Source organism: Pelecanus crispus, chromosome 8, assembly GCF_030463565.1.
Source record: "Pelecanus crispus isolate bPelCri1 chromosome 8, bPelCri1.pri, whole genome shotgun sequence".
In the NCBI taxonomy this organism is placed as follows: domain Eukaryota; kingdom Metazoa; phylum Chordata; class Aves; order Pelecaniformes; family Pelecanidae; genus Pelecanus; species Pelecanus crispus.
In genome coordinates, this window is record NC_134650.1 from 22786807 (window position 1) to 22803542 (window position 16736).

The following is a 16736-nucleotide window of genomic DNA, read 5'->3' on the forward strand; positions in this document are numbered from 1 at the left end:
CCTAAGTGGGAGACAGAAGCAGAAAGCAGGACAATGCATTTCAGCCAGCACTGACCCATCTGCTACCCCCATCTGATTCACAAGCAGGATTACTTTATCATAAAGACCAAAACACACACGTTTTTAAGGTATCTTGAGGGAATTCTCCATATAGGAGAAGTATTCTGTACTTTTGGATTTAAAAAAAGCCTTTTAAAAAAATCGTTGAATTATCCTCTAATCTTCATCTGTCTACTCTGTGACAAAACCAAACAGAAAAAACTCCAATTAGTCGTCTCATGACTACTCCAAACACAAGTGTTTGCTATGTCTACAGCCTGCCTGGGTCAAATCAGTCACCTCTTGCAAGGGACCAAAATCTATCTCCTTTTAAGGTACCATTCACTAGCACCCACACACAAACCCAACATTCAATTCACCTACATGTAAAAGTTTATCTACTGGGAGTCAAGAAGGGGACTCTGTCATGCTGAACACCTCCATTAGCCTGGGTACAACTTCATCTGAAAACTCGCAAAGGGCAAACTACACAGCATTCCTGGCTTCCCAGTCCTGCCAGCTCCCTACAACTCGATCTGGAGATTGTGTGGTCTGATGGATCAGGGCACTGTAGTCTGACCTGGCTCACTGCTCAGCCCTGTGATCATCCACTTCAACACGCAGAAGGTGGGGTAAACACAGGGTGGGGAAGAGGTCCATACAATCACCCCTTTGGCAGCAGTCAGAGCAGATTCAGCGTTTTGCAAGACCACATCCTGAGCTGAGCAGAGTCATCACTGTTACCCAACTCACAAGAGACAGAAGAGAAAAATCATAGTACTCTCAAATCAGAAACACAGAAATCTAGTGTGATATTTATCAAGTAAGCACGTGTTTCAGATTTGAAACCACTTTGTATGGTCGTCTATCAGAGCCTGCTGAAGTCAGACAGAAGTGCATTGTGGAAGTTAATCGAAACACATTACTTCTGGTTTAAGGTGTTTCTTTTGACAGTCATCCAACACACTGAAGCACATCTTTATGAGTCCACTGGGACTGCCCATGTGAGCTTTATGCGCACTTCCAAGGGTTTAATAAATCCAGGCAACACCTGTTAGGTCCATTCCCTGCATGATACTGCAAAGGACATTTCTGTAGAACATTTGCGCAAGGAAAGCCCTGAGCACGTAAACTGTGCACAGGAGTTTTTCAAGGAGTCTGATGTAAACTACATTGAAAATGACTGAAGCTGGACAGATTTGCAAGAGCCTTCTCGCAAATGCTGTTTGTCATTAGAGTGCTACTCTGCTAGTCTAGATCACAAACTTCCTACAGGTCCACTCAAGACCATCACAGCCAGGACCAGAGCCAGCAAGCAAAACCACACAAAGCCAACAACATTTATAACAGCCCTTCTTCAAGGCAGCCAGTAGCTAACCCCAAGAGATAAAACCCAGTAAGTCTCACTGCATTCCTAGGCAGATTGCTGGAATTAAAAATGAAAGATTATGAGAAAAATGAAACAAATTAATGTGCCAAGAGAAAGCTGGCATGTTCTTTGTAAAGGGGAGAGCTCCCTGCCCAGGGCAGCAGCCTAGAGGCCTCTTACACACGAAAGTTGGGGGGTCTCCCTGTGTACAGGGCTGCAATCACTACCCCACTCTGCTACACCAGCCAGGTTCTCCCAAGCAGGGAGCAAGCCAGCCACTCTCAGCACAGCAAGGAAGCCCCTGCCATCCACCACAGGCCGGGCAGGTACTCACATCCTCCCCACACCCTCGTACATGCGGGTCTCGTCCACCAGCATCATGACCTCCGTGTCGGTGAGATGGGCGTGTTTCTTTGTCTTGCTCAGCTGCTCGATCTGGATATCAGCCAGCTTCACCTTCTGCTGCGTGTCTATCACCTTGGCCTGCAGCTCGGTGAAGGCCTGGAGGGGAGGGGGGGTGCAGCATCGATGAGGAGCTGCCTGACAGGCCGCGGCCCCGCGCTGTCTGAGGCCGGGCAGCGGGGGCCGAACCGGCCCCAGGCTGCCAGAGAAGAGGGGAGGGAGCAAGCGCCGCGGGGACCGGGCGGGACACGCTGCCCACCGCAGAGGGACTTATACCTTCTTCAGCTCCAGGTCCACGGGCGCCGCCATCTTGTCTCCGCATAGGCGCCTGCGCGGTGGGGAAGCGCCGGCACCGTGTCTTGCTGCGCATGAGCAGGGGAGGGGCGCGGGGTCCTCTCAGCGGGATGACTTGTGCCGTGGGCGGTGGGCTTCCTCACGGGAATGGGGATGTGCCGTGGGGTCTCGTCACCAGGATGGGCTGTGAGGTCCCCTCACGGGGGCGGAGACACCTCGTTGGGATGTGGGGGACAAGGCCTCACCGTCGGGCCGGTCCCGCGTGCGTGTCTCTGGCCTGGCCACCTCAGCAGGAGGTGGGGGCCGCGCTGGGGTGGGGGGGGTGAGGCGTGGCCCCTGTGAGGCGGGCGCGCCGAGGGCGAAACCAGGGGAGAGCCCAGCGGACCTGTCCATGCCCTGTGTGGGCCCAGCTGCAGCTTAGTCCCCTGGGCAGCCCTGAGGTTCCCCAGAGCCCTCCGAGCCCGGTGGTACCCAGCCGTGTGGGGGATGTGCTCGCCGTGATCTGCTGCCCGTTCCTCCCGATGACTGCCACAGCCCGGCTGCCCCTGCCTGAGCTGGCGGAGCTCTGCCACGGCTTGGGAGCCCAGCAGTCACCCTTGCCACCTCCCTGCCACCTGCTAGCACTGACACGGGGTCCCTGGGACAGACTAGGGACAGACCAAAAAGCAGTAATGGCTGCTAAAAACAGAGCCGGAGCTGTGCTTTGTTAATAACACCCATTGGACAAACATGGCCTCATCCTCCAGACCTGCAGAGATGCTGGGGCTGGGGGTGCCAGGAGTCTCTGACCCAGTGAAACACAGAGGGGAGGTTGAAATTGTGGTGTGCTTGCCAGGCAGAGGTTTCAAGCTGAGTGGTGAGAGGCCTGGGGGGCTGCTGGGCTCCCTGTGGAGGGGGTGGCAGTGCTGCATCTCAGCTTTCGACTGCCTGCTCCCCTCAGCACCCTGCAGCCTTCCTCTGCCCACGAATGAATCACCTTCTGTCCCTCCAGCCACAGAGCTTTCCTTGGAACTTGCCCAGACAGGCTTGGGTGAGAAGTGAGATCATGATGAGACTATCAGATGCCTTTTGGACAAAGGTAGCAAAAACTGAAGCGACCAGTGTGCTGCTCTGCAGACAGAGGCAGGTGGGGGGAACCTGCTGCAACACCCCTTTTAAAAAGCAGAGTGCAGGATCCAACCTTCAGGGACTCTCAGCTCTTGTTGCCAACTGCTCCCAGAGCGCAGCCGCCCTTTTCAGTGCCTTCCCCAGCTCTTTCCAGCCGCTGCAGCTGTCCACCTGCCAGCCCCCTGGCATTGCTACTCACCCAGTGCAGAGATGGAGCTGGGGGACATTCCCCACTGCCTGCACCTCCTGCCTGTGAGTGCAGCTGCATGCCAGTGTGAGGCCTTCCGCTGTGCCCCCAACTCCGCAGGCACCTGGGAGGATTTGTGTCGCCTTCTCTGCAGTGGCAACAAACCCGTGAGAGATGCCTCATATCCGAGATGCCCGCATCCTGGGCTTGGGGCTTAGCAGCTGGGTGATGAGTTGGGCAAAGCCAACAACCCCAGTCAGGAAGAAAACCAGCCAAATGGAGCTGCGCACAGGGCTGCTGCCATCTGCTTCCAAAGGGAGGCAGCGGGGGTGGTTCAGCCACTTTTGGGGTGTCTCTTTGGCTGCCTCGTCCCTGCTCCAGTGCACTGCTGCCCCCGTCCATCCAAACCCTGATGCACTGTGATGGCCAAAGGCACTGAAGCACAGCTGCCAAAGTGCTGCAGCAGGCAGGGGAGAATTGGTTATTAAATTAACTAATGCAAGATATTTAAATTTTTTATTAAATCCACATCTGTGATTTTGGAGGTCTCCTAGCTTTGACCCTTGCTCTGGAGAAGAGACTGTGAAGAAGATGCAGGGCTCTCCTCCAGGCATGTGTTCTCTGCCTGCAGCAGGACCGAGTAAGCGCAGGTGGGGGGCTGGGGGACACCGGCTGATCGTGTGGTGTTTAATGGCTGGGCATGTGCCTTGTCACCCATAGACAAGCCAGGCACAGGTGTCAAAGGGATGTAAGGGGAGATACCAGAGGTCACAGCATGGAGTCAGTGTCAGAGGCAGCAAGTGGGCTTGATACCGTGGCAGTCAGGAAATGCTGCAGCTGGTGCCGTGTTTGTGTTTCTGGGTCTGTGCCTGGAGGAGGGTGAGAGGCCAGGCTGCCGGGCTGGGGCTGCTGGAGGCCATTACCTGCCTTCACCAGGACCCCCACCAGTGCCCAGCTTGGCTGGCTGCCACAGCGGCCCACTCCTGTTCAGGGGGGATGGCAGGGTGGTGGAGACTGCTTTCCTGACACCCCATTCCTGCAGGCACAGTGAGGTGAGCAGCATGGCCTCCCATCACAGTGTATGGGGATCCTGGGCAGGGCAGAGCCCTGTGTACCCCAGCCAGGCTCTGGGACACCTCCTGTTTTGTGGCCACAAGCACAGCTGGACCAGGGAGCTGCCCCAGGGGCTTCATCCCTGCCTGAGCTGGGAAGAGAGCATCTGTAGGACTGTCAGCCTTTCTGGGAAAGGCTGCCCAGTAGGACAGAGGGAGCCAGCCCATGGATCCAGCCAGCTTCCCACTCCCTATATCTCCAAAATATGTTTCCCATCTCTTGACCTGTTAAATTACCACCTGTGGGCAGCTCAGCCTGTGCTGCTGACCTGTGGAGGAACAAAGTGGACGAGAACACGTCCTTGCAGGAAAAGAGGAGGGCAGGGGGCAGCTGGGCTCTGGGCAGAAGGTCCAGCTGTCTGCAGAAAAGCCTTCCAGCAGAGCTATTCCCAGCACCTGCCAGGGTGGCTTGAAGCCCTGGGCATGCAGAGCTGCCTACCATGAAAGGGAGAAAGGTGGCAGGGCTGGAGCAGAGAGTGGCTGTATAAAGCGGAGCAGCAGCAGCACAGCAAGGCAGGGATGCAGCCAGGTGACCTGGAGCAGAAGGGCCTCCTGCACAGCAGCTGGAGGCATTATTTGCTTAATAGGCATTGAAAAAGGCAAAAGTTTGGAGTCTCTGATTAAACTGGCACTCCCACAGCGTTAAGCTTCAGGTTTGCACAAAGCAGAGCCAGTAACTTGTTTCCCTGGCACTGGGACTCAGGCCACTGCAGCTACTGGGGCTTTTACTCCCCAGGTGATAACACACGAGGGTGCCTGTTGTCACCCACCTGCTTCCCATCTGCCATAGTGTGTACTTTAGCCCTTCTGTCTCAGGAAGCACTGGAAAGCCAAAGTATTGCTGCATTCCCCCTTCTGATGCCCCAGATTTTGCTACTGCAGAACTTACTAGCTGCACAAGAGGAATGAACCTACACCCTCACTTACTAAGCAGCCCCTCCCCCAGTGAGCATAAAGCTTATTTCATACTTTACCAGAGCTAAATTAGGCCAAAAAGCTCTGCAGACTACTCACTGCCCAGCCTTAGTGCACATTGTAGGAGCAGGAGACAAAAGCAGTAGCTTAGCACCCCCCTTTGAAAAACTGAAGTTTGGCATCTGCTGAAGGGAAAGGGGCTGGAGGAAAACAGGCTTCCCGCAGGGGAGAAGCCCTCACCCTCTGCTTTGAGGCTCTCTACCAGAGCCAGCATCTCACCCTGATCTTAGCTCCCCCTGGGAAAGATCAGAGAAGAGGAAAGTGGTTTGACGGTTATTTTTACTGCAAAGCCAGGAATCAGTCCCAAACCGCCATCTGAAATGATGCTTGCTGGAATGACCCGGCCACCCCTGAAATGGCTGGAATCCCCTGCACAGGAGGTGTGAGTCCACATCTTGATTTTTTTTTTTTTTTTAGCCAAATGCTGACTTAAAACCAGGAATCAGTCCCATTTGGATCAATCAGTGGCCAGAGTGGCTTCAGTTATACCAGAAGCAGCTTTGCTTGATGGGCAGACACCCAAACACCACACCCCTCCCAGGGCATCAGCTGGCAAAGACGCAAATCTCCAAAGAAACACAGATGGGGCTGGCCTGGCTGCAGGCTCCTGCAGGACAGATCCTGCCACCAGCCCCTTGCACCACGCTGCTCTGCTGCACCCCAATGATGGCACAAGCCAATCCAGCAACCCTCACCGCACACTCAGGATCTCTGCCACTGTTTGCCATGCCCCACTAGCAAGGGCATGTTGCTATGTGCAGTCTTCAGAGGTCTGACTCCTTTCCACCTCTGTCATTAAATCAACAATCCAAGTGTTTGTTACAAAGTGTTATTTATTAGAATGTTACATTGCACTTAAAAAATAAGGGAGGTCTGACCCTGTCATCTTGACCTACATGAAGGATGCAGGGCCAGACCTATAATAAATATAAATACTATGTACAGTTTATCTAAAATAAATACATAATTTAAAATTAAAAATATCTTGTTAAATAGCTGTTACCCTCCCACCCCTCCTGCACCTAAGAAAGCCCTGAGCCTGGTCTCCTTGCCCTTCACAGTTTGTTCCTTAGCATGCACCGCAGTGGACAGAGAGCTGCTGGAGAGCCCCTCTGCCGCCAGCTGGCTGGTCCCTCCTGCCTCCATGCAGCCACCTGGCCAGTGAGCACCTCTCTCGAGCCCCCTTCATCCCAGAGATGGCCATGAAGCTCCCTGCAGTGCTGCCGCTGCCCATCCAGCCCCAAAGCAGGTGCTGTCCTGCTGCTCCAGTGAGCTCCTGCCATGCTGTGGGCTCCCAGGGACGGCGCTGGCTCTGCAGCTCTTGCCTCTTCCAGGAGGTAGAAGTGCATTAGTGCTGACCACTGCAAGACAGTGGCAGGAGAGCTCACAACATGGCCCTGGGCCACTCTGCCTGTGGAGCAGTTCCTGCATGGCAGGGCCAAGGTACCTGTCCCACCCAGCCCAGCGGGAGAGCCCTCACAGCCACCAAAGCTCCAGCAGCAGTAGCTGCTACTCACCACCTTGTGGGGCTGGACCCAGGAAGATGGGAGCCAAGATGCTGGGGAGCAGTGGCTAAGCATTCCACCCCATGTCCACCATGCTTCTCTTCTAGGGGCCACAGCACTTTTCCCACTGGACACATCCACCCCAATAATCCCCAGGGCAGAGGGGACAGTGATAAAACCTTGCGCTGCATCCCCTTCCCCAAAATTTAACTCCTATAAACAACTAAAAAAAAATCCCACCCCAACACTATTACCAACATTACAGGAATTCTTTGAAGGCATTACTTCATCCTCACAAAGAACAAAGATTTTTCTTTTAAAAAAAAAAAAAAAAAGAGAAGTAGCTGTAATACTTATGGGCACATCTAGTGTCAGGATTTGGACCAGACCAGAGGAAGTTGGCAAGCTTTCCAGCACCCAGCCACAGCCATGTGGCCACCCCTGGGGCAGAGCACACCCCACCACCCAGCCAGAGTAACATTGCAGCAAGATTCCCCCCATGCCCAGCTGCAAGGCATTACGTTGGTGCAAGTAATAAGCAGAGTGGGAGTGAAAAGGAAGGGTGGGGGTTTTTTTATATATATATATAAATAGAGGCAATATCTAAGGAGGGGAAGTGACTCAGAGGGTCAAAGAGGGAGCAGAACAAGTGGGGAAAAAAACAGAAGCAGCTTCTCCACTGTCAAACATTCCCCAAAGCATGCAGCAACGGGGCAAAGCAGAGACTTAAGGTTAGAAAGGAGGTGGTGGTGGCCAGGGGTGTCAGGGGACAGGGACTTGAGCAGAAAGGGGAGGAAAGAGAGCTGGAGCCCCACGGGGCAGTTCAGGCTCTCAGGTCAAATCCAATGAACTGCTTCTCCAGGCTCAAACTGCCTTCAGCTCCTGCCCGAATCAGGCACAGGATCCACATAGCAGTTCCAACCAGCATGAAGAAGCAGAGCTCCCAGATGCCCACCAGCCCCACTGCTGCCCCATGCCTGGCCAGGGGCTCACCTTGCCAGCACCTGGCATCCTCAGTGATTCACAGTGATGCCCAGCTTGATTTTCTCTTCGTTTTCTATATCATAGACACCCCTCTTGTGACACCTGTGAGGTCAAGCAAAGAGATGCTTAGAGCATGGAGAAGTCCCTGCCACTCTCCCCTGCATGTGGCCTTCCTGGGGATGTGGATCAGATGGCTCATCCCCATCCCACTGACCTGAGCATCAGCAGGGCTGCTATGATGATGAGACACAGGGAGGACAGGACGACAGCAACAACAGCCAGTGCTGTGGTGTGGTCGTACGTGCTGGGGGGGTGCTCCACAGGCAGCGAGAGGCCATGGCATCTCTCTCCATGATATCCTGGCTGGCATCTGGGCAAGAAGAAAAGTCTTAAAGGTTGGTGGTGACCAAGCACAGAAGGTCATTTGGTTCATGGTGACCAAGCACATAAGGTCATTGGGTTCCTCACAACCTCACAGAAAGGGAGCTGCCTCTTTGCTCAGCCTTAGCCAGCACCCTGCCCATTCCCCCTGGTCCCTCTCCCCTGAGCTGCGAGGTCTGGTGTCACCATCATCTCCCTGGTACTGGTAAAGTTTCTCCTGCCCCAAGCACCAAGTTAAGACTCCTAGAAAGGTTGAGCTCCCCGCAGGTAGAAGGCACCAGGGTCTGTGCTCTTCCCAATTGTCCCCAGGCAGAGACAGGCTGCCCAGACTACCTCTGGAAGTGGAAAGTCCCATGCAATGGAGCAGAGAGGCAGCTGAACCAGAGCTCAGTGCTTCCCTCGGAGCAGGATGTCCCTGCACACCCTGCCAGCCAGAGAGGTGCTACCTCACTGCAGACTCAGGAGGTTACTCACATAACAGAAATAACACTCCCCAGCAGAACTACAAGGCTGCCAACTCTCCCCGTGAGTCAAAGCACAGTGATGCGACCAGAGATATATATATCTGTCTATAACCAGTGCCACTGACCCTCAAGCTTATCTCCAAGACAGGGTCTCAGCCCAGCCCTCCTCCCTGGCTCGCAACACCACCATGCACCAGTGTCACCTCCCAGCCATGGCAGCAAGGATGGGCACAAGGCAGAGAGGTACAGGACCCAGCCTGGCAGCACCCTCACCCCACTCTGCACCCCAGAGTTCAGCCGAAGAAAGCAACAATCCAGGAGACCCTGTGACACAGGCAGCCAGCCACCAAGAACACCCACAACTGAGTGATACCAGACAACACTAGGCCTCATTATCAGAGGGGACTGGGGCAGTTGGCCACTGTTCCTAAAAACCATGATGACTCTGGGGAGATGTCACTCAGGGATGGGCCACCAGTCTGGAGAGCCCCAGCTGGCCCCCCCACCCCCCACCCCTCCTGCTTGCTCATGTCCCAGGTCCTCCCCCAGCTCCAGGGATCTGGGAAGGGCAGGAGGCTGGGCAGGGGACCCCTTGCTGTCCCAGTCCTAGGTGGGGGGTGCTGTACCCCACATCATGCTGGGTCACCAGCCCAAGCTGAGCCAGCAGAGATCTCCTCTTGCTGGCAGTCCTGAGCCCCCTGTGCAAAGGCCCAACTTCATGACAGCTTCCAGGCAGAGAGAAGCTAAGCGGTTCAAGGAGCTATGTGGAGCCTGATCCCTGTGGATTGCAGGGCACAAGATCTTGTGGGCACCATAAGCCAGGGAGCTATTATCTTCCCCAGGCTCCAGGCACAGGGCTCAGAGGATTGATAGCAAAGAACAAAGCCTCTTACATATCTGCCAGCTCAACCCCTGCCCACGTCAGCAGGGATCAAATGTGCACCTACCCAGCAGTAAAGGTGCTGGATCCAGGTGACCCAGCAGCAGACAAACACTTTCTCCTCCGCTTGCCTCATCCAGTCCCTGCTCTCTACCTGCATCCCATGGGTGTGGGAGAGGGGTGATACACAGCCTTGTCCTTCATCAGAGCCAAGGGACAGCTTGGGCATGGCTCTAGCAGACTGTCCCCAAAGGTGCTACCTCCAATCCACCTTGCTGGTGCCACAGCAAAGATGCTCCTCCTGCCTGCACCAGTACATCCTGAGAGCTGTGGGAGCCCCAAGCTCTCAGCCAAGGCTGGCAGCAGCAAGGGACAGAAGGATGCAGGGTTACAGAGTCAGAATGGGGTCTTGCAAACCAGACCTGCAAGGAGACCTTGGCTGCGAGACCCCAGCCCCTGCTCAGCATCCTCTGAACCCCACCACTACAGGTCTCCGCTCAGCCAGACCCCACTGTACCAGCAGGGGATGCTGGGTCTAAGTCCATAACAGATTTTGGTGGGGAGGACAGACATTGCTGAAGAAGCACAAGGAAGAGGCCAAGTCAGAGCCGTCCCCACACAGGCAGGGAACATGCACTAAAAATACCTCCTCTGCTCTTCCTCTGCCTGGCCTGGAGAATTGAAGGAACCATGACTAAGGCTCCCCTGGCACAGGCACACGCCAACAACTCACATGCAGGAGGGAGCTCCCAGCTCTTGGATGTATTTGCATTCGCCGTGAATACAGAAATCCTTGTACTTCCGCAGGCACGGGTCTCTCTTCTTCCCCAGGCCTTTGCCTTTTCTTTTTTTATTCCCGTTCCCTTTTTTCTTGGGATTAACCAGGCCTTGAGGCTTTGACAGGAAAGCAACTGGAAAACAATTTGGGAAGGAGAAAACAGCAGTCAGATCACCTCTGTGTGTCAGCCAAAGAGAAGGCAGATCAGCAAACCCCAGGCTGCTGCAGCCAGCTCAGCCCTGGCACTGCCGCAGCCTTTTGTGCAGTGATCTGCCCCCAAGCAGAGTGTTTGGGGGCAGTTTTTTGGGTTGGTTTGGTTTTTTTTTTTCCCCAGCTTCTCACAAATATCATGGCCTTTCTGATTCATAAGAACAATTCTCAAGGAAAGAAAGGAATGGGGGGGGGGGGGCGGACAGAGTATTATGCATCTCAAATGTTGCTATTATATGCACCAGTTTCCACTGAACACAGAAAATTGCTAATTGCCAGTTTATCTGGCTTTTATTTCCCTTATGAGTGCAGTCTTTTGTAAGACCCTGTTCATGGCTCTGATGGACTCTCCTTCCTGTGGATACAAGGATGCCTTGTGCACCCAGAGCAGGATTAAGAGAGCAAGCTGGGCTTAATTTTCGGTTTTGCAGAACCAAAGAGATGGCAAGGACAGCATTTGCATGAATTACAAAGGTATGTTTTAATTGCGGTACAGAGACCAGTGGCTTTTGATGCAAGGCCAGCTCCCTGCTGGGTTGATGGAACCAGAGCACTGAGCCCCTCGCCTGGACACAGACTGAAACCAGCAACATTATTGGAATAGTTTTTAAGATGTGTACATGCCCCAAAAAATCAGCCCCCAGCTTGATCTTGCAAGGTGCCGAGATGCTAGAGACCGCTCCCTGCTCCGAGAGGGACTGTTCAGCTACCCCCCAAACCACAGCACTTAATAACTCCGGTAACCCTGGGGAAGCATGAACTAAGCCCTGTGCTGCTCAGGGAGGAGAGGGTGGCTGAGTCTAACCCAGCGAGTTGTAACCTGCCTAATTCCTTCTCAGCCACTTCCTGGCATAATCCAGCCCATCTTGTCCCTGGTGCGCCTCTCATGCTGCAGCACACCGGTTGCACACCTAGCAAAGTTATTTTGCTATTTCAACATCCTTCACACTACACCTGGAGAAACCAGGAAACTCTGTGGCTTGGAGAAACCCCCAGATCCAGGTGAGGCTCAGGGCTCTGTCCCAGACTGGCAGCAGAGGCTGTCCCCTTCCCTGCAGGTTCTCTCTCAGCTGCAGCCAGCAGACACACAGTGCTGCTGACCCCCCCAAGCTACCTGCGCTGTCACCACTCCCCCCCAGGACTCCATCCCTTAGAGCAGCCAGAGAAGATTTGGAAGATCATGCTGGTAGGAAAACTGGTCCAACGCAGGTGGGCAGGGGGATGCTGCCACTCTCCCCCTACTCAGACACCCTGGAGGCTGCAGCACAGAGGAAGGTGCCTTCAACACAAAAGGCAGATTTTTCTGACTGTAGCTCAGCTCAAGGCATCAAGAAAGCGCTCTGAGAGGCTGCAGCCTCAGTAACCAAATACCCCCCCCCATCCCCTCAGCCTGTCCCACAGACAAGGGTTAGCCCACACTTGCCAGATCCCTTGTTCTAGGACAAGGTGCCCTCCTTAGGGGGATGCAGAGAAGAGCAGGCTGGAGCATCTCCTTCCCAGCAGGAAGGGTAACAGTGTTTCCTGGGAGCTGCGTCCCCTTGGATGCAAGGGGGTCAGCCTAGTTTTGTAGGTTTTTCGTTGCAGTCTGATAACATAACCAGAAAGCAAAGAAAAACACAGAAAAAAGGGAGGATGAACTGTATGGGGCATAGCACGCTCCTCCTGGTACCAGGTTACTGATCTCAGCATGTCACACCTACAAGGCACAGGTCACCCTACTCAGCCTGCAATGGCCCCCATACCAGCCCCACAAGAGTCCCTGGGACATTCTCTAGTCCCAAGCCAGGGGGAGAGGAGCCAAACATGAATGCTCAGCGAGCCTAACAGAGCAACAGTGTCCCTAACGCCCCCGTAATGGGGACTGCTGGCTGACTAACCCTGCCTGGGTATGAGGAGCAGCCATGTGTAGGCGGCGGGTGAGTCACAGTGGTCCCTTTGCCAGCAGCCACTGGTGGCCACCATCCGGAAGGCAGTACAGGCCCACTAGCCTGGGCTGCGCACCTGCGGGCAGGGGCTGACATGACCCCCAGAAGGGCTCTGCCTTCCATCTGGCCAAGGAGTTGCAGGCCTGGGAACCTTTGGGACCCCCGTGCCAGGGACTTTAGGGACACAGAGAGCCCCTGGCACAAGGCTAAGAGCTGCCAAAGCTCAGTTGCTCCGTGCTAGTGCCCAACGGGCTGGCCCCACTCAGGGCTGCTGCCATGGGCACTCGATACCCGGGGACAGGGGGCTCCCCTGCAGCTCCCTCCGAAGCAGAGCCGGAGCTGCTGCCAGGGCACCCGCAGGGCTGAGTCGAGCCCGGCCCGGCCCCTGGGTCCAACCGCCCCCAACCCGCACCGGCCCCGTACCCCCTGCCCAGCTCCGGGACCAACCGCCCCGCCCCCATCCCAAGCGCCCCGGCGGCAGCTCCGCCCACCCATACCTCTCGGCAGCTCGCTAAGGTCGTACCCCGAGGCCGCTCCGCCGCCCTCCTTCTCCGGGCTGCAGCCGAGCAGCGGGGCCGCTCCGCCGCCCTCCTTCTCCGGGCTGCCGCCGAGCAGCGGGGCCGTGGCCGGGACCGGCGCACCGCTGCCGCCCTTGTGCAGCACCTCGTTGTGCAGCTCGTCCCGGCCCAGCCCGCCCGCCGCCGCCGAGCACACTGCGAGGAGGGGACACAGTCAGGCATGGCAGGCTGATCCTGCCCGGAACGCCCCACGCGTGCCCGAGACGGGAGGCGCGTTGCCTGTGACCCCCCGAAGCGTGACCGGGAGGGGCCGATATTTTCGTCTGCCCCAACCCATACCCAGGACCAGGGTCGCGTTGCCCGTGACCAGGACTGTGTCGCCCGTGACCGGGACCCCCCACGCGTGCCCGAGACGGTAGCCGCTTTGCCCGTAGCCTCCACCCGGGACCGGGGTCGCTTTGCCCGGCACCACCCCCCACACGTGTCCGGCACGGGGAACGTGTTGCCCGTGCCCGGGACCCTCCCCACGCGCGTCCGTACCTGCCGCCAGCAGCGTGTGAATCAGCACCGCCCGCCCGTCCATGACCCGCGGACACACGCGTCCCAGCTGCTGCCGAAAACCTCCGCTCCGCTCGGCCCCGCACCAGCAGCCGCTCTCCAGCGGCGCGGCCCCGCGGCGGGTAGAAGGCGGCGGGCGGCGGGGCGGGGCCGGGCGGGGCTGCCTGGCCGTCCCGCCCCCGGGAAGGGCTTCCCCGGCCGCTGCGGGAGGGCCCCATCGGCCGGAGCCCGCTGGCACGGCGGGGAGCCGGGGGCCGTGTGCGGGACGGGGACGGGGACGGGGACGGGGACCGGGACGGGGACCGGGACCGGGACCGGGACCGGGACCGGGACCGACGGGTACCTACCGTTCTGGTGCTGCCCAGGGATGTGGGGGTCATCAGGCACCGCTGCGCCAGTACCACCTCCCTGCCCCCAGCCTGGGGCACCCAGTTCTGTGGGCCTGGGCTGTGCAGTGGGGAGCCCAGGGGAGCCGATGATACCTTTAGGGCTGCGCGAAAGCCGTGGAGGGAAAGGGACGGCTTAAGGGAAGCAGACTGGAAGCTATTGGCTGGTCTCAGGCAGGGGAAGAAGAGGGGGGATCATGGTGTTGACCGTGGCACATGGCATGCTGCTGCAGGGCATCCGCTGGCTGGTGGGACTAGTGCCAGGTGGCCTGGGAGGTTTTGGGAGGAACAAGTGCACCCCACAAGAAGAGCAACAGGCAAGTTCACAGCTAAAACCTTCTCCTGGCCTTGGTGATGAGGTGGCACGCTGATAGGGGACAGACTTCTTTCTAACCATGTGCCACCCTGTACTGGTGATGGGAGAGAGGTGGCGGTGGCAGCCTGAGATGGTAGCAAAGACCCTTTTTGTCCACCTTTGTGCCCCAATGGAGAGCCTGACTGGTTCAGTCATGGCTTCATCTCACAATCACCTCCTAGTCGGCTCCTGTCCTTGTCTCCTCCATCCCAACCCATGGCCATTCTGTTTGGGAGCGCCAGTGCTTCTCTGTCCCCATCACTGAGCTGACAACTGCTTGTTGTGTTTGGCCTCATCCTCAGCCCAGGTGATGGCCCAGAAAATGCTGCTGACGCCAGTGCCGGGTGAGTGCAGAGTCTTGTCTCAGATCACGTTTGGGTCATCTGTGGCCCCTTGCTGGTTCCTTGAGGTCCCGAGCCCCCAGCCCTGCTGCCGGTTTGGGTTCAGCAAGGCATGATTAAATATTCCTCCCATTGTTGTCAGCATCTCCAAGGAATACTGCTGGATTTGGCACACACACCCCTGCCCCTGCTCACACCCTCCTTCTTGCTCAGACTTGACTTTTGAATTTGTTTGCTGGAGGTTTTTCCTTCTGCCTCCTCCAGCCATCATCAGCCCGAAAGACTTTGGCAGCAGAATGAGGAGGGACAGTGGTGGCCCAACTGAGGGGCTGCGTCCCTGGGGAGCCCTGCATGGTGGCTCCCCGGTAAGTCCCCACATGGGGATGGGATTTTCCCCCCTGCTGGTTGCCTGCCAGGTCCCTGAGGCCGGGCGTGTGCAGGCAGTGTTTGCTGGCTGACCTGGCGCCTTGGGACAGCTCCCAGCTCACGTCAGCTGTCAGGGAGGTTGCTGGCAGAGGGCTGGCAGCGGGCAAGGGGGGCAGTTTGCAGGCTGCCTCCTGCTGCCTGCCTCCCTGCCTCTGCCTCCCTGCCTTCTGCTGCCTGTTCCCCTCTGCCTGCCACAGCCTCCCTCACCTCTGCCTCCCTCTGCCTCCCATAGCCTCAGCAGCCACCCCCTGCCCACCTCCTGCAGCCACCCACAGCCTCCCTACCTGCACCCCACTGCCAGACGTGCACCATCCTGTGCTGGGGGCCATGCTGGGGCAGCCCCACAGGAGGGGGAGGTGGGCTCCTGGCAAGGTTTGGGTGCCCCAGGGTCTCCCTGGCTCTCCTCAGCTGTGGGTCCTGCTGCCAGGGGTCTCCCCGCTGTCCCCACCCTGGCCAAGGGCACCCCCCCCGTGCTGCAGCACCCACCTTGGGCACACACCTGTATTGCAGAGCAAACAGCCTGGTGGGCACAATGAGTGCAGCAGCGGGGGGCACAGGGAGCGTGGCTGGGGGGTGAAGGCTGAAGGAGAGATGGGTGCCAGGATCCAGCCCTGTGGGCAGCATTCATCTCCTGGGAGGGTAGCCCTGGGCAGCACTGTAACAGTGTTTTGGGGACAGGAGGATGGGGCATAGGGCAGGACAGGAGTGCAGGGCAGCCCAGCAAGGCCACCCCCAAGCCCCCAGGCCTGCTGGGGGAGGGCAAGCATGGCAGAGCCAGGGGATGGCTGGCCAGATAGGTCTCCCCACAAGGTGTGACCCCTGCCACCATCTGACCCCTGCAGCACTGTCTGATGCCCCCCACGCTGTGTGACCCCCTGCTATGCCATGCAATCCCCCCACACCACGTGAGCCCCCCACCATGTGACCTCAATGCCATGTGACTCTCCACCTGACCCCCACACACACTATGACCCCTCCCCATGCCATGCGACTTCCCCCAAGTTGTTGATTTCCAATGCAATGTGACCGCCCCCAGGTGACCCCCCCCACGCCATGGACCCCCACCATGCTGTGTGAATCCCCATCATGATGTGTGAACCCACATCACTCTGCATGACCCTCATCACACTGTGTGATCCCCCAGACCCTGTTTCCCCCCCTACACTGTGCAACGTCCCTCATGCCCTGTGACCCCCCGCTATGTCATGCAACCCTCCAAGCTGTGTGGCCCCCATACACCGTGTGCTCCCAGCATGCAGTCCCACCTGCTAGGGGCAGTCTCCCTCTCTCCTGCATCGGCAGGGGAATCACACCACAGCAAAGCAGGATCCGGGCATTGACCCCAGCCCCCAGCCTCAGCCCTGACCCCTCCCCAGGCTTCCCCCCGCCTGCCACCACACTGTCTCCACCCCACACCTCTCCTGTAGGAGCTGGGGGTCTCCAAGGAACTAGGGGTGACCTAAGCCAAACCCGGTGCTGCGCAGCTGGGGTATGCCTTGGCACCCAGGGTGCCCTGGCATGGCTTCGCCCCCCCCATGCT

General features: G+C 57.3%; 2 protein-coding genes across 3 annotated transcripts in view; both read right to left on the reverse strand.

The window, feature by feature from the left end:
- PFDN1 (prefoldin subunit 1) overlaps positions 1-2145 on the reverse strand; it is a 33545-nt gene extending 31400 nt beyond the window's left edge. Inside the window, exons 1-2 of one of the 2 annotated variants that reach the window (XM_075715551.1) lie at positions 2087-2145; positions 1743-1909 (exon numbers count right to left, since the gene is read on the reverse strand). In XM_075715551.1, the coding sequence (XP_075571666.1) occupies positions 1743-1909; positions 2087-2119 (200 nt within the window). In that variant the 5' untranslated portion in view covers positions 2120-2145. The remainder of the gene's footprint in view (positions 1-1742; positions 1910-2086) is intronic. The other variant, XM_075715552.1, reaches the window with a different exon arrangement.
- A 5858-nt stretch (positions 2146-8003) lies between these two features.
- On the reverse strand, positions 8004-13713 carry HBEGF (heparin binding EGF like growth factor). The gene is made up of 5 exons (XM_075715756.1): positions 13671-13713; positions 13110-13325; positions 10433-10610; positions 8189-8344; positions 8004-8076 (listed from the first exon to the last, which is right to left on the reverse strand). Exons 1-5 carry the CDS (start codon positions 13711-13713, stop codon positions 8004-8006), a joined length of 666 nt encoding a protein of 221 aa, XP_075571871.1.
- Positions 13714-16736: the final 3023 nt, after the last annotated feature.

Excerpts from the sequence above, each read along its gene's own strand:
- HBEGF (XM_075715756.1), bottom strand. The coding sequence starts at position 13,713 with ATGGACGGGCGGGCGGTGCTGATTCACACGCTGCTGGCGGCAG. Across the intron at positions 8,345-10,432 it reads CTGGGAGCTCCCTCCTGCAT|ATGCCAGCCAGGATATCATG; the intron begins GTGAGTTGTTGG and ends CTTCTTGCCCAG. Across the intron at positions 8,077-8,188 it reads GCAGCCCTGCTGATGCTCAG|GTGTCACAAGAGGGGTGTCT; the intron begins GTCAGTGGGATG and ends TTGACCTCACAG.